At 35.7% G+C, this 23,933-nt stretch overlaps 2 protein-coding genes across 4 annotated transcripts; one reads left to right on the forward strand and one right to left on the reverse strand.

Annotated features, from left to right (window-relative positions):
* Positions 1-3,058: 3,058 nt before the first annotated feature.
* On the forward strand, positions 3,059-5,231 carry LOC145057456 (uncharacterized). The gene is made up of 3 exons (XM_079005303.1): positions 3,059-3,732; positions 3,816-4,031; positions 4,490-5,231. Exons 1-3 carry the CDS (start codon positions 3,059-3,061, stop codon positions 5,229-5,231), a joined length of 1,632 nt encoding a protein of 543 aa, XP_078861429.1.
* Positions 5,232-12,870: 7,639 nt separating this feature from the next.
* On the reverse strand, positions 12,871-16,194 carry LOC145093052 (uncharacterized). Of its 3 annotated transcripts, none has more exons than XM_079031093.1 (8): positions 16,038-16,194; positions 15,905-15,945; positions 14,708-15,237; positions 14,507-14,625; positions 13,818-14,420; positions 13,387-13,731; positions 13,135-13,300; positions 12,871-13,063 (listed from the first exon to the last, which is right to left on the reverse strand). In XM_079031093.1, exons 3-7 carry the CDS (start codon positions 15,215-15,217, stop codon positions 13,222-13,224), a joined length of 1,656 nt encoding a protein of 551 aa, XP_078887219.1. In that variant the 5' UTR covers positions 15,218-15,237; positions 15,905-15,945; positions 16,038-16,194; the 3' UTR covers positions 12,871-13,063; positions 13,135-13,221. The 3 variants fall into 3 exon arrangements, with proteins under 3 accessions (XP_078887219.1, XP_078887223.1, XP_078887228.1); XM_079031097.1 differs by having other exon boundaries at positions 15,905-15,962; positions 16,038-16,193; XM_079031102.1 differs by lacking the exons at positions 15,905-15,945; positions 16,038-16,194 and adding an exon at positions 15,737-15,840.
* Between the last annotated feature and the right edge of the window lie 7,739 nt (positions 16,195-23,933).

Genomic DNA, 23,933 nt, shown 5'->3' on the forward strand with positions numbered 1-23,933 from the left:
CCACCACCTGAACAAACCTTTAGACAATGGGCCACTCAAGATGTTACCCAACAGCCTTTGTGCATAAATTACCCTATAGCAATCAACTTTGAACTTAAGTCTGGACCCATCCATTTGTTACCCTCATTCCGTGGTCTTGAGAATGAAGACCCACATAAATTCCTTAAGGAATTTCATGTAGTCTGTGTGGGTATGAAGCCACATGAAGTTACAGAAGATCAAATCAAGTTAAGGGCATTCCCCTTTGCTTTACAAGATTTAGCCAAGGAGTGGTTATATGACTTACCATCGGGGTCAGTCACAACATGGAATGAACTTGCAAGGATGTTTCTGGATAAATATTTTCCAGAAATGAGAGCTTCAGCTTTACACAGAGAGAAAATTGGTATCAAGCAACAAAAGAGAGAAGCCTTGCATACTTATTGGGAATGGTTCAAGAAATTATGCTCAAGATGTCCACAACATGGGATTACATATCATTTGTTGTAGTATTTTTATGAAGGAATGTCATCTTCGGATAGGAGATTACTCAATGCATCAAGTGGTGGATCTATAGCTGATAAGACTCTAACAGAAATTAGAGTTCTTATCAAGAACATGGCAGAAGAGTCCAAGCATACAGTCCAAGAAGAAGAATGGTACAGTGATGCACCAAGAGGAGTGAAAGAAATTTCTACCCCAAAAATTGAAATTCAACTTTCTGAGTTGACTAAAGTAGTGATGATGCTTGCAAAAGACAAGGGCGTGCAACCACCAATAGTTAGACCTTGTGGTATTTGTACACAAGTTGGACATCCCACTAATATGTGCCCCATCTTACAAGAAGATTTAGAGATAGTTCAAGCTATGGGATTTTCAAGTCAACAACAAGGAAACTTCCAGCCAAGAAGCAATCCAAATTGGCATCAACCTAATGCCAATTTTCAGCCAAGACCACCACCTTATCAACCAAGACCCCCATTTCAAAATCAAATGCATCACCAACAAAGTTATCAACCACATTTCCAGCCAACTCAACCTCCTCATCAATCTCAATTCCAACCTCAAAACATGCATCAAGGAAATAGTTCAACCAGGTCAGGAATGACTTTGGAAGACATTGTCAAGAGTTTAGCCACAAGTACTCAAACATTTCAAAATGAAACCAAGGCGAGTATTAAGAATCTGGAGCAACAAATGACTCAATTCACCACTTCTGTGAGTAAATTGGAGTCACAAGGCAAACTACCCGCACAAACCGAAAAGAATCCAAAGCATAGTGCATGTGCTATCACATTGAGAATTGGAAAAGAATATGAAGGTCCTAAGATGGTTGAAGAAGAAGAAAAGATAGAGCTAGAGAAAGAAGAAGAGAAGTCAAAAACACCTTCCAAGCAAGTTCCTATTAAAGCAAAAGTCACTCCTCCTCCATTTCCCTTAAGATTAAGCAAGTCAAAGCGTGAAAGGGAAGACAATGAAATCATGGAGATGTTCAGGAAGGTTGAGGTAAATATTCCTCTTATTGATGCCATCAAACAAGTCCCTAGGTATGCTAAATTTCTTAAGGAATTATGCACATCTAAGAAAAGACTGAAAGGGAATGAAACTGTCAAAGTGGGTGAAAATGTGTCAGCAGTGTTACAGAAAAGACTACCTCAAAAATGTAAGGATCTGGGTGTTTTCACGGTTCCTTGCAAATTAGGTAATCTTCATGTTCCACGGGATATGCTAGACCTTGGAGCTTCTATCAATGTTTTGCCATATTCCATTTTTAAAACTTTAAATATTGGCACATTGAAAAAGACCGGGGTAATCATTCAATTGGCTGATAGATCTTTAGTACATCCCAAAGGTGTGCTAGAAGATGTGTTATTCCGAGTGAATGAATTAGTGTTTCCAACAGATTTTTATGTCCTTGACATGGATGCTGATGACTCACCAAATTTGAGTTCAATTCTCCTAGGAAGACCCTTTTTGAAAACAGCCAGGACGAAAATTGATGTTTATGATGGTACATTGTCCATGGAATTTGATGGGGAGGTGATAAATTTCAATATTTATGATGCTATGAGATATCCAAGTGATATTTCATCTTTGAATTTTGTGGATGTCATTGAACCATTGACAGAGGATTTTTTTGATTTGTCTAATCTTGATGTGTTAGCTCTCATTTTAGACAGGAATCTTCAAAAGGAAAGAGTGACAAAACTTGTCAATCAATTTACAATTGATAAAGAGATTATGGAGGTTGTGTCTTGCATCGATGAGAAGATTAAAATGAGGTTTGATGTTCCAAAGCTGAAAATACCAATGTCTAATGAGAAACTTGTTCCTTCTATTGTGCAGGCACCGGAATTGGAGCTCAAAACTTTACCCGAGCATCTCAAGTACGCATATCTTGGAGACAAAGAAACTTTGCCAGTGATCATCTCCACAAAGTTGTCAACAAAAGAAGAAGAAGAGCTTGTCACCACCTTGAAGGAGTATAAGGAAACCATTGGGTGGACTATAGCCGACATCAAAGGGCTAAGTCCTTCGCTTTGCATGCACAAAGTCCTTATGGAAGAAGATTACAAGCCTTCCCGAGAAACTCAAAGGCATTTGAATCCTCCAATGATGGAGGTTGTGAAAAAGGAGATTTTGAAGTTGTTGAATGCGGGGATGATCTACCCTATATCAGATAGCAATTGGCTAAGTCCGGTCTAAGTTGTGCCCAAGAAGACAGGTATTACCGTTACAAAGAATAACCAAGGTGAGTTAGTCCCCACCCGTGTGCAAAACGGGTAGAGATTTTGCATTGATTATAGAAGACTCAATTCCTCAACCCGGAAAGGCCATTTCCCACTTCCCTTCATTGATCAAATGTTGGAAAGGTTAGCGGGAAAAACACATTATTGTTGCTTGGATGGGTATTCCGGTTTCCATCAAATACCCGTTGCACCCGAGGACCAAGAAAAAACCACTTTCACATGTCCCTTCGGAACATTTGCATATAGGCGAATGCCTTTTGGACTTTGCAATGCTCCAGCCACTTTTCAAAGGTGCATGGTAAGTATTTTTTTCGGAATTTGTTGAGGAAATGATTGAAGTTTTTATGGACGACTTCACAGTTTATGGTAATTCTTTTCATGAGTGTTTAGGTAATTTGAATAAGATTTTGCAAAGATGTATTGAGACCAATCTTGTTTTGAAATATGAAAAGTGTCACTTTATGGTGGACAAAGGTCTCATACTAGGTCATATTGCGTCTTCTAAGGGTCTAGAAGTGGACAAAGCAAAAATAGATGTCATAAAATCTTTACCTTATCCCACTTGTGTTCGCGAGGTACGCTCATTTCTTGGTCATGCAGGATTTTATAGAAGGTTTATCAAAGATTTTTCCAAGATATCTCATCCCATGTGTGAGCTCCTACAAAAAGATGCAGAATTTGAATTTTCCAAAGAGTGCAAGCAAGCTTTTGATCAGTTGAAAGAGTTGTTGATAACAGCACCAATACTTCAATCACCGGATTGGAGTTTGCCTTTTGAAATCATGTGTGATGCCAACAATCATGCAGTTGGTGTAGTGTTAGGGCAAAGAAAATACCGTGTTCCTAATGTCATTTACTATTCCTCAAAAACACTTGATAGTGCACAAGCCAACTACTCGACAACTGAAAAAGAATTGCTATCTATTGTCTTTTCTTTAGACAAATTTTGTCAATACCTGCTAGGTTCTAAAGTCATTGTTTATTCTGATCATGCAGCTATTAGGTATCTACTTGCAAAGAAGGATTCGAAGCCTAGACTCATTTGATGGGTATTACTCTTGCAAGAGTTTGACATTGAAATCAAAGACAAGAGCGGAAAGTCAAATCTTGTGGCTGTCATCTTAGTAGGATCGTTTCTCCTGATGACTCAACTCCCATTCATGATGCATTTCCCGATGAGAACCTATTTTTAGCAAAAGTTGCCCCATGGTATGCCGATATTGTGAACTACACCGTCACAAATCAGTTTCCACCAGATTTGACTCGATGGCAAAAAGATAAAATCAAGAAAGAAGCCAAGAGGTATGTTTGGGATGAACCATATTTGTGGAAATATTATGCTGACCAAATGATTAGACGATGTGTGGATCAACATGAGGTATCTTCTATCTTAGCATTTTGTCACTCTTATGCTTGTGGAAGGAACTTTGGTCCTCAAAGAACTGCAGAAAAAGTATTAAAGAGTGGATTTTACTGGCCAAGTATTTTCCATGACTCTTATGTTTTTTGTGCAAGCTGTGATAAGTGTCAAAAGATGGGTTCTTTAAGCTCAAAGAATCAAATACCCCTAAATCCCATTTTAGTTTGTGAAATTTTCGATGTTTGGGGCATTGATTTCATGGGACCTTTTCCATCATCTTCGGGTTTTATTTATATTCTTTTGGCTGTAGACTATGTTTCCAAGTGGGTTGAAGCAAAGGCTACTCGTACTAACGATTCAAAAGTTGTGATAGATTTCTTGAAGGCTAACATTTTTCCAGATTTGGTGTTCCAAAGGCCTTAATTAGTGATCGTGGTACACATTTTTGCAATCGTATGCTCGGGGGTGTTTTGAAGAAATATGGTGTTACTCATAAAGTTTCCACAGCATACCATCCACAGATAAGCGGTCAAGATGAAGTGAGCAATCGTCAAATCAAGGGCATCTTGGAGAAAACTGTGAATACAACAAGGAAAGATTGGATTACACGTCTTGATGATGCTTTGTGGGCGTACTGCACTGCATACAAAACTCCAATTGTGATGTCTCCATATCGCATTGTTTTTGGGAAGCCGTGTCCATTACCCATTAAGTTGGAACATAGGGCCTATTGGGCGATCAAGCAGTTCAACATGGATTTAAGTGAATCGGGAAAGAAGTGGAAGCTAGACATACAAGAACTTGAGGAAATCTGCAATGAAGCATATGATAATGAAGTTCTTTATAAGGAAAAGACCAAAGCATTCCATGACAAGATGATTACACGTATGGTATTTCACAAAGGTCAAAAGGTACTACTTTACCATTCGCGTTTTAAATTGATTCCTGGTAAATTAAGGTCCCGTTGGGTGGGACAATTTGTTGTCACTAATGTTTTTGAGCATGGTGCAATAGAGATCACTAGTGAGAAAACCGGGAAGATATTTAAAGTGAACGGTCATCGTTTAAAGCCTTATTATGAAGGATTTGAGGTTAAAAATGAGGAAGTGGAGGAAGTAGCGGATCCAAAGTATCAATATTGACAAATAATTGGGGTCCATGTCAAGCCACCGACTTTAAACAAGGGCAACTACCCGAGAGGCAACTCGGGGGTATTTTGGTCATTTTTGTAAAAATTTTGTATGGACATTTTCTTTTAATTTTTGTGTTCCAAGGTTCTTAGAATAATTAGGGGAGTCTAAAAATAATTTTTATGAAGATTGGAAGTGAGCGGATGTGAAAATAAGGAAAATCTAGGTGCGTTTCTTAGAACGTTACACGGGCCGTGTAATGCATGCCTTTGCAAAACACGGCCGTGTAATGAAGATGTGTCCGGAACTTTGGAGTTACACGGGCCGTGTAACACTACTCTTTCCATTACACGGGCCGTGTAATGAGGCCTGTAAAAAACGGGTTTTTTAAGACTTCCAGCCCTTTTCTTTTCCTCATTCAGTCAACACTCTTGTCTTTCCCGTTCCCATACACCGAACACACACATGCACCAAAAATCTTTGATTTTTCCATGGAATTAAGCATGCAGTGTATGATTTTTCACTCTCCTTTCTTCTTCCTTACACTCAAGAAGCTTCAAAACACCATTTTCATAGTGATTTTCGGATTTTTGGAAGAACCCTAGAAATTGGGGTCCGAAAATTTTGTTTTAATTTCTTCAAATTGTTTGTAGGATAAGCTTGGGGAAGCATTGTGGAAGAGATTACAAGTGATTTCAAGCACCAAATTCGTGTTTCAAGCTCTAAATCGGGTATTCTCCTTCCAATTCTTTGACTTTGCATTATTAGTCAAAAAACTTTAATGTTTGTGCTTAAATTGTCGTATTGAGTGTTGATTGTGTGTTGGTCATATTAAGTGGTTGTGCATTGTGCTTAAGAGTCAAATTTTTGGGCTTAATTTTTTTTCTCATGGCTTCATCATCTCGTGGGGGTGGTAAAAAGGGTAATTCCAAGCGTTCTAGAGTCATTGACTCTAGTGATAGTCAACGTCACCCAAACCCTCCACGCCAAAATTCGGGTGCATTGACATTCTTAGACTCTCAACAAGAAGCTAGGTATCACAACTTTCTTGGTCGTAGGCGGGCAGCACAGAAATTTGCGGACATGCCCACTCTTGAATCCCTCCATATTCATGACCAAGTCCGTGTTTTGTTCAGAATTATTGGATGGGAAGGTTTTTTGCCATTGCATGATGTTGGGTATGTCCAACCAACTCTTGAATTTCTGTCATATGTTTCTTTCAATCAAAGAACCGAGTATCTCTCATTCTGTGCTTTTAGCCGTAATTATCAGTTGCATAAAAATTAATTATGTGAACTCATTGGTGCTCCAATTGTTAACACTTACGGTCCATTTCACATATTGAATTTTTCATTTCAAGAGGATGCTAAAGCTTTTTGGAATAGAATTTCAGGATTGGCATACTTTCCAAGTGCTGCCAAAGCATCAAGTATCATTCATCCTGTTCTTAAGGCCACTCATCGCATCCTTGCTTCTATTGTATTTCCACAAAATGAGATAAGCAAGGTTGGCCAAAAAGAATTAGAGCTAATGTGGTGTATGATTCATAACCCAAATCAACTTCTTGATTTTGGATTATGGATCATTTTCAAATTGTTGAAAATATCCCGCGGCACTAGTGGTAAATTACTTTGTGGGGGTATAATCACAATTATCCTCAAACACCCAGCTCTTGCCATTCGCTTTCCACCCGGTCTCGATGTTATTGAAGGAGAACTCACCTCACGACAAAAATCTTTGAAAACATGCATTTGTTCCATACCGATTATGATACAGAAGCCATTTATTGGGGTGTTGAAAGTCGTGATTACCTTAGCATCGATCATCATAATTCTCAGCTTCTTCGATTGTCTAATCCCATCCACAACACTGTGTGGCGCCTTAGGTCCAATTTAGGTCTTCCGATGCCTGAGCATGATCCTGATTCTGATGAGGATGAGCCCATTCCTGATGCTACTGCTCCAGTGCAGCAAGAACTTGTCATGCATCCCCATCATGCATGTATATGCAACAATTTCGTAGGTTGCATGAAGACAATCGGCATTTGCATCGTGACTATTCTGAACTTTATGATAGTGTTTGTGAGATGAATACTGAGATGGTGCAGTTTAGGGAAGAGTTTTATACCTTTAGAGACAATCAACAAGCACGCAACCAACATGTGGATTTCCTTGTGACCGACATGCATAGGGTACTTTGTTTAGGTGGTCAACCTACACGACCACCTTATTACCCTCAACATCCACCTTACCCCCCACCATACAATACACAATTTCCACATCAATATCCTCCTCCATTCCCACCTCAAGATCTTCCTCAATAATTTGTCCCGCTATCTTCCCAAGCATCGAGGACGATGCATATTTTTAAGCTTGGGGAGAGGCGTATCATAGATAATAATAATAATAAATAATCAATAATCAAAAAAGTTAAAAAAAAAAAAAAACTGCATACTCATTCATTGCATGAATAAAAAAAATACAAAAATATTTTTCTTTTTCATTTAGGTTTTCAGGATCATTTCATGAATTTTTCTCTCCTCTTTCTTCTCATCTTTAGAATGCCTTTACTTTTTGTCACAATACATAGTCAAGTTCAAAGTTTTGTCTGCTTATACCCCTTATACATGTGGTGTCACTAATTTGTGAAACTTTAGAACTATTGAGAACACGCTTATTTGCTATTCACTTAGTGGCGGTGCATTGAGGTATATTATGACAAGCAGCTCCTCTTAAATAATTCAGGTCACAGTAGGTGATAATCAAATGTAGGGCGTTTTGTTTTAAATACCCATGAGTACGTTATTGTGTGAATCTGTAAGGCATAAGGAGGCATAAAAGTTCATTTGGTTGTCTAGTTTTGTTTTTAGTTTATTTTGTTAATCGTTTGTATATATGCTTGTTTTATTTTGTTTTGTAATATTTAGTTTAGACAGATTGACTTTTTGTTGGATTACACATGATCTTCACTTGGTTCAAAAAGATTGGTTCAGAAAAAAATAATAATAAATAAATAAATAAAAATAAATAAATAAATAATAGGATTTATGCAGCTTTTTAAACATTAGGTTTTTTTTTTTGCATTGTTTAAGTCAAATCAATGTGTCCAAAGAATAGTTGTTAAAGTTGTTTATTATTTTCATTCTAGTTTTCTAGTTGTAAATATTAGAAGTTTATTTTGAAGCCAATAATTATGATTATATGGTTCTATTTTGTATATTTGTTGTTGTATATTTCTTTTGCGCTCCTGATATGGATATGGATTTATCTCCGATTATGGATTACCAAGAGTTGACACGGATTTTGGAAGAAGATATGAAGATTGTGCAACCACAAGCTATTGAAGAGCATGGGGGAGAAAACTAAGAAGAATGGGATATGACTTACCGACGCCAAGTGCCCTCCACCTTAAATAATGAGTGTAGATTCTTTGATAGGAGTGAGTTCACACATCTTGTGAAATGAGTGCATACAAGAGTTGAGTGCTTCAGTGAGCATGCCCTATAGATTGAGATGCACCTACCTTGACAGTAAAAGTTACTAGGAGATGCCTTATACTATGGTTCTATGCAATTAAACCAAGTACTTGGCAAATCTTTGTGTTCCAAGTCTTCTACTGTCCCGATTTGGAATGCAGTACATTTGTATGTGTTTGGGGTATAGGTTGACAACTCTTTAATCATGATTATGTTGTCGGGATAAATAACTTGAGGCATTCTTTCTTTTTATTTCTATGTTTGCATTTCTTCATTTGCATTTGCATTCATCTCCTCCAAGGTTATTTTTTGTTTTGTTTTCTTGAGGACAAGAAAAGGTTCAAGCTTGGGGAGATTTGTTAGGTGCATAAATTGCACCTTTTCATAGTTTAATTTCATGTCTATTTATAGCATTGCATTGCATTTTTAGTATAATATTCATTTATTTTGCATTTAAGGACATTATCGAGGATCTATCGATATTTCACCATTTTTGTGGATGTTTCAGGGTAATTTGAAGATTGGAGCATGCTTAGGATGGTAAAGGGAAGCTCTCGGTGAAATTTCGGAACTTTCGGAGCTAAATTGAAGAAATGAAGAAAATTGGAGATTAGCTATTTTGCATTTCATTACACGACCCGCGCTTTGGCAAGGCATGTGTTACACGGGCCGTGTTTTGGAAGTTTTTCAGCACATCAAGATCATTACACAGCCGTGTAATGGCAAGGCATGTGTTACACGGGCCGTGTAACGTGATCTGATTGAAATTCAAATCTTTAACTTCCGATTTATCATGTTCTTCTGGCATATTCAAAATTAACTTCGACTGGGAACTGTAGGGGCGATTTTGGTGTATCATATCATCATCTAACACTTTGGAAACACTTTAATTTTCTTTTTGTAAGTTGATTTGAAGATCATACTTGTTAGATTTGTAGTTAACTTAGACATGTGTGGCTAATTTCTCAATCATTTCTGATTCTGATTCCTAAGTGTTTGTTGTTAAGTTGTAATTTGCACTTAACTTTATGTTTATTATCTAGTGATCTTTGATTTGGATTTAATTACATGTTTGATTGGTTCTCTTTTCACTTGATCAATGAATTAGGATTCTTATCAATCTAGTTAATCAAATTATGAAATTCGTATATGTTTTATGATTTGATGTTAGTAACACACACTTACTTGGTTGCAATTAGATCAAAATTAGTGCAATCAAAGATTAAATGTTTATATTCCCAAGCTTAAGAGAAATTTTAAACATTGTTGGTAATTAGTGCAAGAACTTAATGTCATTTAATGATTTGATCCAAGAGCTTATTTGAATTGAATCAATTAAATGAAGTTTTATTTGAAGAACTTGTTTTGAATAAAATATTTTTTGTCAACTTGGATATTAGAGTTTATTAATATCTAAATTACCAACCTAGATTGAACATGAGTTATAATCATATTACATCTTTCAACATAATACATGTATAGGAATCAAAATCGGAAATGTACTTTTTTTTACTGCGTTTTGTTATCAATCTTGCTTATTTATGAAGTTTAATTCGAGTTCAAACACAATCCCCCATTTTAATTTTTGTTTGTATGATGTGTGAGAATATGGCTAAATAAGAAGTCCCGTATTCCTGTGGACCGACCCTGCTTACTCTATACTATCTCTAGTGTATGAAGTAGCAGTGACTTGAATTTTATTGTTATTATTTTATCCCATTATTTGTTGGTTTGACAGCCAAACATAAGGACACCACCCCTCTAAAAGCCCAACATTCATTGGCGAGTGCCCTTTTTAGTAAAATTTTCCAAGACATGGAAGTTCACTTCGACATGACGATTAGGCAGAAAGCAATTTTTGAGTGTCTAAGGGCCCCAAATGCTCAAGATTTTCTTATAACTATTCCTATTGACGGTCTTGACCAGCATATGTTGTCAGTGGAGTATCGTGCTCAATTATCGCTTTATGATCCCTTTATTTTCGGCTTATGAGACTTGCCATGTTTGTCACAAGGCATGCTTGGACTCATTTATGGAGCATACAGTTCATTGTAAAGAGCTCCCGGATTTCAAGTACCGACACGATCTGGTTAGGGATGTTCTTTTCGACATGTTTAGGCGCATTGTGGTTTCTGCCAAGAAATAGGCACCTGTGAACTTTCTGACTGACCCATTGGAAGGAAGATCAACAGTTAGACAAACTGATGTTTTAGTATTTGGATGGGATGGAGGGAAGCATGCATGTGTGGATCTAATAGGGGTTTCCCTTCTTATGGGCTTGGGGAGTGGGGTTTTTACTGTGGGGCAAGCTATTTTAAAAGTTGCATCATGAAAAGTGGCAAAACATGAGAAAGCGTGCATGGAAAATCAACACAAGTTTATACCTTTTGCATATGATACTTTTGGTTTCCTGCACTAGAAGTTGTTGAGCTACTCAATAGAGGTTGTGGCACAACTTGTTTTTAAAAGAATTAGTTTTTCCATCCAAAAAGGGGTTGTGACACAACTTGTTGCTCGTTTACCCGCTACGTCTATGTAAAACTTTCTTCTAAAAAAATTTATCAAAAAAAAGTTTACAATCCAAGAAAACAACCTCATCATGCTTGGAACACAACTCGTGGAATTGGGAAGCTATGATCCCCACTCTTGGTCGCCTTCCAAAGGTAGCCAAAATCTTTTCTCGAGAATTTCTATCTGAAACAAGAGCTGACGGAATAGGCTCTAAGGCAAAAAAAAAAAAAAACTTAGGAAATTGTTCCTTTCGAGAAACTAAACCCAACGAATTATCAAACCAAAATCAAGTATTCATCCTGTCTCTCACTTTAACATGACAGTAATCTATCAAACTAACACCTATCTCCTTTAGATGATCCAAAGCTTTATAAATATTGACCCAATGACTCAATCCACCAAAACGATTCGGGTGTCTAACCTCACCCACCCTATCTCCATGAGTATCGACATCAGTCTAGCTTTGTTTTGGGACATAATATCATTTACATGGTACATGGAATAAGATTATGTGCTTGTATTGTTTTGTAACTTAGTCTTCCTTATTGGTATTGAATTGCTATAAATAGCCATGTTTGGGAAGTTTAGATACACATCTAATGCAAGGAAACGATAATGTATAAACAACCATCTCGATGACAGGGGTGGTGGAATACAGTTTCGTAACCATCCAAGGTACGATTTTGGTGGTTAAAGGAGAATGAACTCCTAATAGAATAAGGGAATGTATTCTCTATGTTATGGTTTGTTGTTTCGAATTGGTTGTTTCTTGTTTCATATTTTAAGCATGTCATGATATTTAGTTTGAATCGTTGAAATGGTTGTATTTTGTACTAATGTTTTTGTCTCTAAAGCAATGTAACTCACGAGACGAAAGTCGTACTTATTTCTTGTCTATTAAAATGATATGTACCCATGTATTGAAGTCAAGGAATAAGATGATGGAGTAGTATCATTGCTTTTGAAGTAGAAGACCTTTCTAGTGAACTTAAAAACATGGAAGCAATTTATTAGCATTGGAACTTTTGTATAAACTTCATGCTATCATGAATGACTTCTATGACTCTTGTATATTGTTTGTAACACCCATGAAACACCAATATTTTGTTTAAATATGCCAAAATTTTGGGACGTGATTTCTCATTACTGTGATAAAAAGTTTGGAAATATCATTTATACTGCTATGAAAGTTAGGGTGCTACAAGTACTCTTAACCATGTTTCTATACAGTCTTAAAAGAGGCTCCGAGTTTTTCAATCATTGTGCTTTCAACAACGTGTCTATAGTTTACCGGCTCCACACCAACACCACAAGCATGTTGAGATTGACATTTACCGTGTATGTCGAAAAAGCCTATGGGAAAATGACTTGTAAGGGTAACTAACTAAGTTTCTACATCGTTTAGAATACACTATTGAAGTTTTTCTGGTCAAAAAACACCATCAAACTAACAGCTTTATACAAAAACACCAACAAAGTACACACTTTGTTCAAATATGACCTTGTGTAACCGGATCTTTAAGGTAAACATCTTACCTTTTTCTTATTTAACTGAAATAGTATTATGACAACCATCTTTCACTAAAATGCTATTATGATTTTCGAAGTTTTATAACATGTCACTCTCACATCATTAATAATTTTGTGAATCTAATGTACCATGTGTAAGTAAGTGTATTTGATATATAAATGTTAAAAGAACAAACCAATGCAACAATTCCCCAAATCCAAATCAATATACATAAACTAAAAGATGATGTATGTTCTTTTTTTTTTTTTTTGGGGGGGGGATTTGTCATCAGTGCACTAAGCTAACATCTTCATTTCATCACCACACAATACCGATGATCAGAAGGACCTGAAGGATAATTCAAAATCAAGACAATAAACAATTGAATCCAAAAGGTATTAATGGTAATTACTAATTACCTTGATGAAAACACTGTTAACTATCTTTCTTTCTTATTCCATCTGCTAATTCCCATTCTCTATAACTCTTGAACTTGTACTACTTGTTCACCTCACACTTTCCTTTAGCTTTGACCAGTTTATTTTCTGAGCACATTTTGAGCATATACACATGTGTACACCAGATCTGAATAAACATTACAAATAATTAATTCCATGTTTCAATGAATAAATCTTAATGTAATGATTTTACGTTTTAGAAAAAATCCTTACCTTTCTTCAGGTAATGATTCAAAACCATCATCACAACATAAATAGCAAGATGATGACTGATTCAGAGCTGAATTAAGCTCTTGATGCACTGATTTTTGCATATCCACACAAGCTTCCAGCATCCTCTGCATCTCATTCATTCTTTCTTGAAGTGCATCCATATCAACCCTTAATCCATTGATTATCTCCCTTTCCTCCTCTGTTTGTGGGATGACAACTGATGATGAATCAACAGCTTCATTTTGTGATTCAAATGCTTGATTTTGTCGATTCACATATGATTGCATCAACAGATGATTCAAACGTGCACCAAAATCACTTTGAAGAAGATTGGAGACTGTTCTTCTACAATCGCGAATGATTTTCTGAATTAATTTGATGTTTCAGGTATCATGAAATTGAGCTGTGATTGGATTTATGAATTTATCTACCTGTTTGTAAGTTGCGTGAGTTCTAATCTGCTGTCGTTATTATCATCGTCATCGAACCAATAGAATGCGTTACTCCTGCTTTCTAGGGTTTCGATCCACTCTTGAGAGTCGCTTCTTACTGGTGAATTGACATCTATACCCTCGTCTGAGTTGGTCCGAGTTAAATGATGCCATTCACTGTCATCATCTTCATCTTCTTCTGAATCGGATTCATCCCACTCTTCTTCTGCATGTGAAATTTCTTGCCAATTTAAACTATCTGTACTCGTGTGTAAAGGATGTAAACGCACTTCTTCATTCGATTGAGATCCCTGTGGGAATTCAGCGTGATAAGTGATTTGATTTGTTTCTTCCACTGAATCGTCTCTTTCTTCATATTGCATGATAAAGTCGTCATCATCATCATCGTCGTCTTCATCATCATGTCTTTCTCCTGCTTGTGAAGACAACTGTTGTGGATTGTAAGCTTCCTGTTTGCTTGTTAAATTAGTTGTTTCAAATTCTTCACCAATTTCATGAACGATTTCTTCAGCTTGTCGGATGTTGTCATTGACCTCTGAAGCATTTTTCTCATAGTTATTCAATTTAGAGAGGAAGCCCTTCCTGATCAGATCAAAAACTGAATGAAATATGAAATATGAATAAAGAACGCTGTTAGATTTGGAAAAAAAAATGGAATAAATGTATACCTTATATCAGATACAGAATGTGTTTGCCTCAATAACCCTAATTCACTTTCAGCAACAGAAGCCTGTTTTTGATCTTCTGCAAATCTTTTGTTCCTCAAAAATCTACCTTTCAGCAATGACTACAACAGAATCATAGCATTAGTATTTAGTACAACAAAGAAAGAAAGATACACCATTTTGTGATATTTACAAAGAATTGACCTGAATTCGAGGGCGATGAGGGAAATTTGATACGAATTGATTTTTCAATAAATCCTCAACCTCTGTTTTCCTTTCTCTCATAAACTTCGCTAACAAGTCCAGAACAGCCTGTCTACCATATACCCTACGGATAAATACCGATTCTGCCCTTGAACAATTATTCATACGTGAACTATACTGTGTATGACCTTCAAAGCTTTTGCTTCCCCAATCATGGAAAACTTTCCTCACGCGCTCTTTTGCTGGAACATCGAGAGAAGGAGAACGCTTCAAGCATAATCTATTATCAACTGCTTCTTGATTTTGGTTTTTAGGACTCTCGTTTTCAATTTCATTGGTGTCTTCACTTTCAATGCTTTCGCATTTGCCCTCACTTTCAAGATCCTGCCACATTTTCCTGATGGATGATGTTCTTGTGGTTGATTTCTCTTTATTATTAACATATGAATCAAGTGTTGACGCCTTGTGTAATTCAACAACTGCCATTTTCTTCACGTAAGAATTATCCATTGTTCATTGAGCTCCTGGACCTAAAAAAAATGTAGTTTAATTAGAAAATCTCACAGAATAAATATTGAAAATCATTAGTTGGAGTTAATATAGATGTATAGGTCAAATTAATTCATATGTTTTGCCTTTGTAGTTTGTAGATTCGACATAAAAAACAAAAACAAGACATTCGTACAGAAAATAACAAAATCAAAAAAAGAATATAAAGCTATTGAAATAAATACAATAAATAAATCGACTCAGAATAATTAACAGACATGTGAAATGTTCTATTCAATACTTTACGTCTCCACAAATTCTTCTTTAGCATGAGCGAAATCAAATCGCTTAATCATAGAAATGAATAAAAAATGATACGACTGAAATAAATAAGTTCATAAAAACTATTAACAGTCTGTCTATGTAGATTCAACATTTAAAAAAATTAAAAAATAAAATAAAAAAATCGTCCTTGAAAATGATAAACCAAAAAATTTATGAACAGATTGAAACAAATGAATTCAGCAAAATAATCAAGACCTGTGAAATGCTCTTTTCATTACAACTCCAAGTTCTTCAGTAATAAGAGTAGAATCAAAGTGCATAATCATAAAATGAACGAAGTACAATCCGATTGATATGATTATATAAATATTTTTCGTAGAAAAAATAAATCTATGAACCTGTGAAAATTTTTATGTTGTTTACCTCTTTTCCTCTTTACACCTTCAAATTCATCTGTAACATGACTGAAAAGTAAAGAACCCTGTCATAAAAGCAACAAAGAATCCACCGTTTGAAATAAATAAGTTCATAAAAAGTGAAAATCTGTGTTTATTACCTCTTTACGCATCCAGATTCTACAGTAACATGAATGAAAATTAAACAACCCTGTCAATAGTAGGTATTAGTCACACCATTGTAGAGAGAGAAAGTATGTGAGAGAGAGAGAGAGAGAGGTGAGGTAAGGGGGGCACGTTTTCTCTTGAAGTCGCATAAATTGTGCCTCAACTGCAACGTCTAATTTTGAAGGCGGAGGAAGAATGGGCTATTGTAAAAAGACTATTATGCCCTTTCCTATTTAATTTTGAGAATTTGCCTTTTTACTTGCTTTCCTGCGAGGAATTTGTTGAGTCTTGAATTCAACGGTAAGTCTGAGAAGATGACGAGACGGGTCCATAGTAAAGATAAATACAGTGTCGTGCGACTCACTGTTTTCCTCCTTTTCTTTTTTTATCTTTTACTTTATTATTCTCACGTTTAAACCGAATAACTATTTTATAAAAATTAGTATGATCCCCCACATTTAAGATAAACCGAATAAAATACTTTATAAAAGTTAGTATGATCCACAACTAAGATACTAAAAAAAAGAGCATGCAAATCTAAGTTGTAAAGTGCCTAAACCATCTTATCAGTGTAACTGTGTATTTGAGTTATTTTGTTTTATTGAATAGTTTGCTAAATATAGTTGTAATGGATTATTTTGATGCACGGGCCAAGTTTGATTGATTTGTTGTGTTCCTGAATAATATGTCAAACGTTATTCAGTTTTAATGGATAACTAGATTATGACCCGCGTTAAACACGGGGAACATAAATTAAATACATATCACATTAATAGGTGGTATTGTCTTAGGTGAAATTTTAATAAAAAATGTTAGTTAGATTCATTTTTAGAGTTTTGAACCAAACTTGTTAAATAAAATGTAACATCCCAAGTTCGGAATAAGAAGTGAAGGGAGCTAAGTGTAAATAAAGGAAGGGACTCAACAAGTAGGTACGCTTACTCGCCGAGTCGGAGCAGGTTTGGATCGCGAATCAAGTGACCAACTCGCCGAGTCGGAAGCTGGACTCGACGAGTTGGTACTGGAATGAGAAAACCTTAATCTTAGGGTTTGCACCCTATTTAAAGGACTTTATGTCCTTCTCCCAGCCTCCTATTCCCCCCTGAGAGTTCCATAAACCCTAACCTTCATGTGAGACTTCATTATTGAGGAGATTGGAGCTTGGAAGAGGAAATTGGTGGGAAAGAGCTTAAGGAATTAAAGGCTTGCTGCAAAGGAGTGGTGTAGATCCAGGATCTACTTCAGTTGGAGCATATATTGGAGATAATAATCTGTTGCTTGGGCTCTTTGGTATCTAGATCTATTATCATTTGAGATTTGGGGCATTTTTGGTATGTTTAAGAGCTATTTCGAGTTAGAGGCTTAGATCTGAGGTTTCTACTTCAGATCTAGGCTTGTGATGGTCCATAATGTCATAAAGTTTTGGTCATTGAGTTGTTGGCAAAGCCCCTTTGTCTAAAACCCAAGCCCTAGTGTGTTTTAGGCCTAAATCTCCATGGTTTCACGTAAAGTTTGCAACTTTATGTGAGGGTTTGATTGCAGAAGGGTGGATCTATGGATTTGAGCCTTTGCATGGCTCGAATAGCTTCTGAATGGGTTGAGAACTGGAGAGACTCGGCGAGTCAGATGGGAGTACTCGACGAGTTGTATGAACATGTACATGGACTCGGCGAGTTGGAAGAACAACTCGGCGAGTCTGTTCTTAGACTCGGTGAGTCTGGTTGCAGAACCCAATCTCTTTTGGATTAAAGCTTTGGATTAATGAGTCGATTGGTGACTCGGTGAGTTGGACAGGATGGGACTCAGAGATCGTTGGACTCGGCGAGTCTTGGGGCGACTCGGCGAGTTAAGTTGTGATATGAGAGTTTTCTGGGTGTGGGAACTCGACGAGTCGACGGGGTGACTCGGCGAGTAGAAGTCAACCAGGAAGGTTGACTTTGTCTGAGGACTTTGACTTTGACCAAGAATTGACCAGTTTGACTTCCAAGGGTAATTTGGTAATTCTGGTATTTATGGAATTGGTTCTTTGGTAGTGTTTTGAGGTGAAGTTCGTGTCGGTGGTCGGAGCAGCTTGGTCTTATCTCTTTAATTGGAAATTGCAAGTGAATTATCCTCACTATATCGACAGGGTCTACGGCACCAAGGTCGGCCCTTTATCGGATGGAGATCCGGGTATTGTTGTTATGTTATTGCTTTGCTAGATCTGCATCCTGGTATTTAGGATGATATTATGTTAGTGACCTAGTTAAGGTTGGTACCCGATACTTAGGATAATGTTATACTAGTGAGACCGGTTAGGTCGGAATCCTGGTTAGGATGTTGACATGCTATGTGATCTGTTAGACTGTTTGTCTGGTTAAGGATTTGTTATGTGGTTAATTGTTGTATGTGCACATGGTTGCTTGACGGGGGTTGGGTTGAGGCGGGTCCTGCTTTGTGTTGTAGGCCAACATACCTAGGGCAGACCGGATATTCCGAAGGCCCAGCAAGCGGTTCGGATAGGCTGAAGGCCCCAAGAGGGCGGACCAGGTCTACTGAAGGCCCGGTGCGGGCGGACCAGTCATACTGTAGACTCAGAGAGTGGACCAGGTGGATTGAAGGTCCGGTGCGGGCAGACCAATCACACTGTAGACTCGATATACATGGTTAGACTCGGAGGGTAGACCAGGTGGACTGAAGGCCCGGTGCGGCGGACCAATCCCACAGTAGACCCGATGTGCATGGTTGTTCTATTTGCGATATGTTATGAGTATGTTTATGTGTGGTTGGTATTTTGGGGGTAGCTCACTAAGCTTTCGGGCTTATAGTTCAGTGTTTTGTTTCAGGTACTTCAGGAGATCGTGGCAAGGCGAAGGCGTGATCGTACTGCTCCTCATGTTTTATGATTTATGTGATATGGTTCTGGGAAATACTTTGATGTTTAAACTATTTTAAAAACAAATGTATGAACTTAATGGTTTTTGAATGAATTAAAATGTTTTAATTTGGCTCGAATTTTATGGTCGTTACATAAAAATATTAAATATTTATATTAGTGCAATTTGGTTTTTTAATATAGTAATTTTTAACATAAATGATCCACATGATCTTTGTTTTATCACGGCATGATGTGACTCCTTGATTAAAACATGTTGTGTAGTAGCTTTGTGAATTGACTATGTTCGGTGTACCAACCCTCATGGAGGCTTGCATAGCTCTTTTCATATTGGCAAGCAACAATAAGTTGTTATATGTACCAACAACATTGCATTCTGCAAGGAAATTTGATAAACATTACAATTAAAGTGCAATGCCATAACCATAACCATCAAAGTGCATTGCCATAACCATAACCATCAAATTTAGACATGTAATTTGGTCAATTTCTAAAGTATTTTTCCTTATAAGAATTAAAATATGATTTTTCAGGCTACGCCCAATCACATATACATATCTTTCGCTTAAAGAAATTATTACAAAAAAAAAAAAAAAAAAAAACATGTTTTGAACAAAAAATAATATTAGTTTCATAATTTTCCAATGGTTAACACTAATAAATTATAATGAACTTTCACAAATCTTGCATTTTGGTCACCACATCCAACTAACAAATGAAATTCAGTTTAGTTGATTGATTCAAGAAGTGCATCCATGACTTCATGTAGCTGGATTTTGGGAAATGTTAAGACCTACTGAGATATGAGGGAGCAATCTGTGAGGCTACGATTGGTTTCTGGAGGGCATTATAAATTCAAAATCATTAGCACATATTTTTAATACGTGCTTCAATTATCAAATTTAGATCAAACTTGTCAATATCAAATAATAAAAAAAAAAACTCAGATATGTAACCTAAGAATCAAACAACATATTTTTCATATAAATAAATATCACAAATCTACAATTTGTACTTTATATAGTATTCTTAAATTATATCTTACATTTTCATCTTTAATGGTCACTAACACCTCATTATGTCCTATTGTTGTGACATGAAAGAACTATAGAGTACACACATGCTTAATCGTACCGACAACAATCAATATTTTTTTATGATAAATATTGATATAAGTTTAAATTATATAATAAAAAAAGTAAAATGAAATATGAGGGTAAAAATAATCCAAAAAACTATTTAACATAATGTATATTTCATAAATGGAAGTTAAGTATATAAACCTCATCTACTTGTTGGAGATCTTCAATAACATGAAAATCAAACTTATGAAGGAAATCGTCATTTGCAGAGTAAAGAATGAAGGACAAAGCGTTGCTACAATTAGCATATGTGCTTTCTGGACTGGCTTTGGCAAGAAATCTTAACAATAAAAAATATGTTATTTTTGTTGCTTTAAAATAGGATTATTGATAAAGATCCTAGTCATGGTGAAGTAATTTGCGACAGAGAACCGTTCTGAAACGATGCATAATGAAGTTAGTGTAAATGTATATTCATTTATAGTAAAAGGAAGAACAATATTTTGATTTTTTTTTTAAGGTGTAAGTTGTGAGTCAGAGTAATGAACAAACCTCTATAATAAGATATTTTTCCATATTGAATAACAACTATCATAGGAGTTTGTTTGTTATTTTCCAAATAGTTAGCAAATTGTTGTGCATACCCATCCCAGAGTGTTACATTTATGTGTTTGCTTCTATAAAAACCAAAAAAATAAATAAATATACAATATAAAATGACATTATAAAGTAAAATTTGACATAAAATTTTGAAAAGTAAAAAAAATCATCATCTTCCAAACAAATTGAGATCCTAAGATATTATCTTGGTGATTTTCGGCTATTCATTTGGAAAAAAAAGAAAATTAAGATATCAGTTATATTGATTCAAAATTTCAAATTAATTAACTTGCTTATTTAATGAGTTTTAAAATTCAAACAAATATCTCAAACTGATTTATTTTATGTGGGATATACTGTGAGATAAATTATAAATAATATTGATTTTAATTTTAACTCTCAATTAGTTTGCTAATTTAATGGGATTAGATTAGATTTTATATGTTAATAACCGAATTATTGATATGCTTATTTAATGAATTTAAAAATAAATAAATAAAAAAAAAAAAAAAAAAAAAAAAAAACTAAACGGGTTTGAATTTTGAAGCCAAAAGCTATAAATAAGGAAGTTAAATTAGGAACAATATTAATTAGAGAAACTGATATCTTGTATATAAATAGAATGATATGTTTTAATTGACAACATAATTGTTGAATTTAAATATTCTATAATTATTAAAGATTATATAATTAAATGTAATTGTGTTTGAATTCTATTTGGAGAAGATGATATCAGCAATTTGATCTAAGGATGAAAAACAAAGGATTGAAATACAATCAAAGGCTGTGATTGCTTCATTGATGAATTAAGGGTTCTCTTTTAATAATATTAGAGATGTTGATGAAAATCCGTTTGTTTTAACTTTATTAAAAAATTTAAAATGATGTGAGGACTAATGTTTGATAATAGAATGTTTCGTTGATAAATACTGAGGTTAAACCTCATATAAATAAAGATACATAAAAGACTTAATTTAAACCCTAAAGGACCCTAATTACTAACATCCCCTGCAGTTTGATCGGGAGGGGACGATTAAACTGGAAAAACAAAAACATAAAACATAACATAAAGGAAGATTGCAGCAGCAACGACTGTAGAGCTCTAACAATGATGACTAACAACAACTGCTCGTTGGAGAATGAGAGAAGAAGCGGCAACCGGCTGTGGTTCCTTTGTATAAGAAGAGAGGATCGGCGGCGGACGATCATGCGCCTGGCGGTAGAGGGGTCTGAAGAAAGGCAGTGAGAAGAAAGAGGGCTCGAGGTGCGGCGGACGGAGCCAATTCCAGCGAGATCGGCGACTACAATGTTGATAGAGAAAGAGACGACTGCAAATCAGAGGCTGCATAGATGAGAAGTGTCATACGAGGGAGGCAAGAGTAGTATTAAAAGGGGCTGAATCAAAAAAGAGATCTAAAGAAGTGGTCAGCCGAGGAGAAGGCATTTGAGGAGGAGGCAGAAGTAGACGAGGCCGATGAAAGAGTTTTGGTTTGGTTTTGACAACTGTTTTATTATTTAGGAGAGAGAAAAAAAATATGGAGCATAATGAAGGCACATCCGACGACTATGAGAGAATGTCGTCGGAGGTGGACGCCGACAGTTGCGGGTTGTGGTCAGTGCCCAGTGATAGAGTTTTTAACCTAGAACTCTGATATCATATTAAATAATAGAATGTTTCATTGATAAATAGTAAGGTTAAACCTCGTATAAATAAAGATACATAAAATACTTAATTTAAACCATAAAGGATTTGAGCCTAAACCCTAATCACTAACAACTAACTTTATATTTTTGTAATTTGGATAACCAAATATGTTTTTTGTCATTTAACTTATCCAGACACCTTATTAAGTAAAAAAAAAAGATCAAGTAACATGTTGAATACTTAATAGGATATGGGTTGCTTCTGTGTCGTTGCCAAGGTGTTATACATGTTTAGTGTGGATTTTAACTTATCCCACAAAGGGAACACATTAGTTAGAGAATGGAATCATAATAGGAAGTCAAATTATCAAAATTGTGTAACATCCTTTGACGTTATGGCCTTAAGATTGGAACGAGATTGGACCATTATTGGTATGATTTACTTTCTGTGTGTACGATTATTTGGTGTGATTCTTAACATGATGGTCGTTAAACGTACAAACTCTTACAACGACTTTTTCATTTTATTTATTTTTTGTCTTTTATTTTATATGTATTTACTTTACCAATGATAACCATAACGAGTACAAGTATTGTAGAAAATGGTAAAGAAAAATAAATTTCTAGGTTAATTGTAATTTCTCTTCTTTGTAATAACTTTTTTAGTTAACCATCAAATTTATTGTAGAACAAACCTAGAAGGACAAGTTTGAACAATTGTTTCACATATACCTTTTAATGTTTTTTTTGAACGGCACGCATGACTTTAATAACACAAGGACTTTAATAACACAAGACTGAGACTAGCCAGGGGCTATGAGGTACAAAACAAAAGAAGAAAAAAGACTGAAAAAAAACTAGGGCAAAATTAAATCCTGAAATAACATTCTAAAATGGGATCACAACTCCATTCTATCCATCTTAATTGTTGACCTTTCCGTTTACGAGCATTAATTCATAAGTATGAGAGGGATTGAACCTCGTGAGTCGGCACCAAATGCGACTTCAACTTTGACGAGTAAGCTTTTGGGTTTCTGTAACAACATACCACCCAAATGAACACCAACATTATGGCTTCGTGTATCAGTGACAATCTTTGGTGACCACCTAACTTTGATCTACATTTGAGCAACTCATGCACCGAAACAAAGGGGTATTCTAACAAACGCCACCAACTACATACATGTGTCAGGCGTCTTTCAAAGTCAGGCACTCGACAAAAATATGGTCCATCGTTTCTGGGGCTCCGTTGCATGTCTTACAAATGCTCGTTGACCCAATACCAAGTGGAAACGACGACGTCATACTCACCTAATGATATTTAATTCCTTTCTCTTGAACTGTTTTATTTATTTATATACATTAAAAAATGTATATAAATAAATAAAACAGTTCAAGAGAAAGGAATTAAATATCATTAGGTGAGTGTGACGTCGTCGTTTCCACACGCCCTACACACTTGACTCTGTGTAATAGCTTCAATTACTTCAAGACATATGCGAGTCAATCGGGCTTCAGGCACAAGCAGAAGTATTTTTCGTATCTCGTTGAATGAATACTTATTGGTATATATACTTTGTGGACAATGTATGTCGGAAATAGGTTGGTTTAATTGTAAACTAAGAATACATAGAATAAAATTATATGGCTAATAGAACGTTAATTTGTCAACACTGTTTTTTTAATTC

The sequence above is a fragment of the Lactuca serriola genome, chromosome 1, assembly GCF_051521515.1.
Source record: "Lactuca serriola cultivar US96UC23 chromosome 1, Lser_US96UC23_V15, whole genome shotgun sequence".
Classification (NCBI taxonomy): domain Eukaryota; kingdom Viridiplantae; phylum Streptophyta; class Magnoliopsida; order Asterales; family Asteraceae; genus Lactuca; species Lactuca serriola.

Excerpts from the sequence above, each read along its gene's own strand:
- LOC145057456 (XM_079005303.1), top strand. The coding sequence starts at position 3,059 with ATGATTGAAGTTTTTATGGACGACTTCACAGTTTATGGTAATTCTTTT. Across the intron at positions 3,733-3,815 it reads TCTGATCATGCAGCTATTAG|ACAAGAGCGGAAAGTCAAAT; the intron begins GTATCTACTTGC and ends TTGAAATCAAAG. Across the intron at positions 4,032-4,489 it reads ATCAAGAAAGAAGCCAAGAG|ATTTGGTGTTCCAAAGGCCT; the intron begins GTATGTTTGGGA and ends ACATTTTTCCAG.
- LOC145093052 (XM_079031093.1), bottom strand. The coding sequence starts at position 15,217 with ATGGATAATTCTTACGTGAAGAAAATGGCAGTTGTTGAATTACACAAG. Across the intron at positions 14,626-14,707 it reads CTCATCGCCCTCGAATTCAG|TCATTGCTGAAAGGTAGATT; the intron begins GTCAATTCTTTG and ends ATTCTGTTGTAG. Across the intron at positions 13,732-13,817 it reads CTCACGCAACTTACAAACAG|AAGAACAGTCTCCAATCTTC; the intron begins GTAGATAAATTC and ends TCGCGATTGTAG.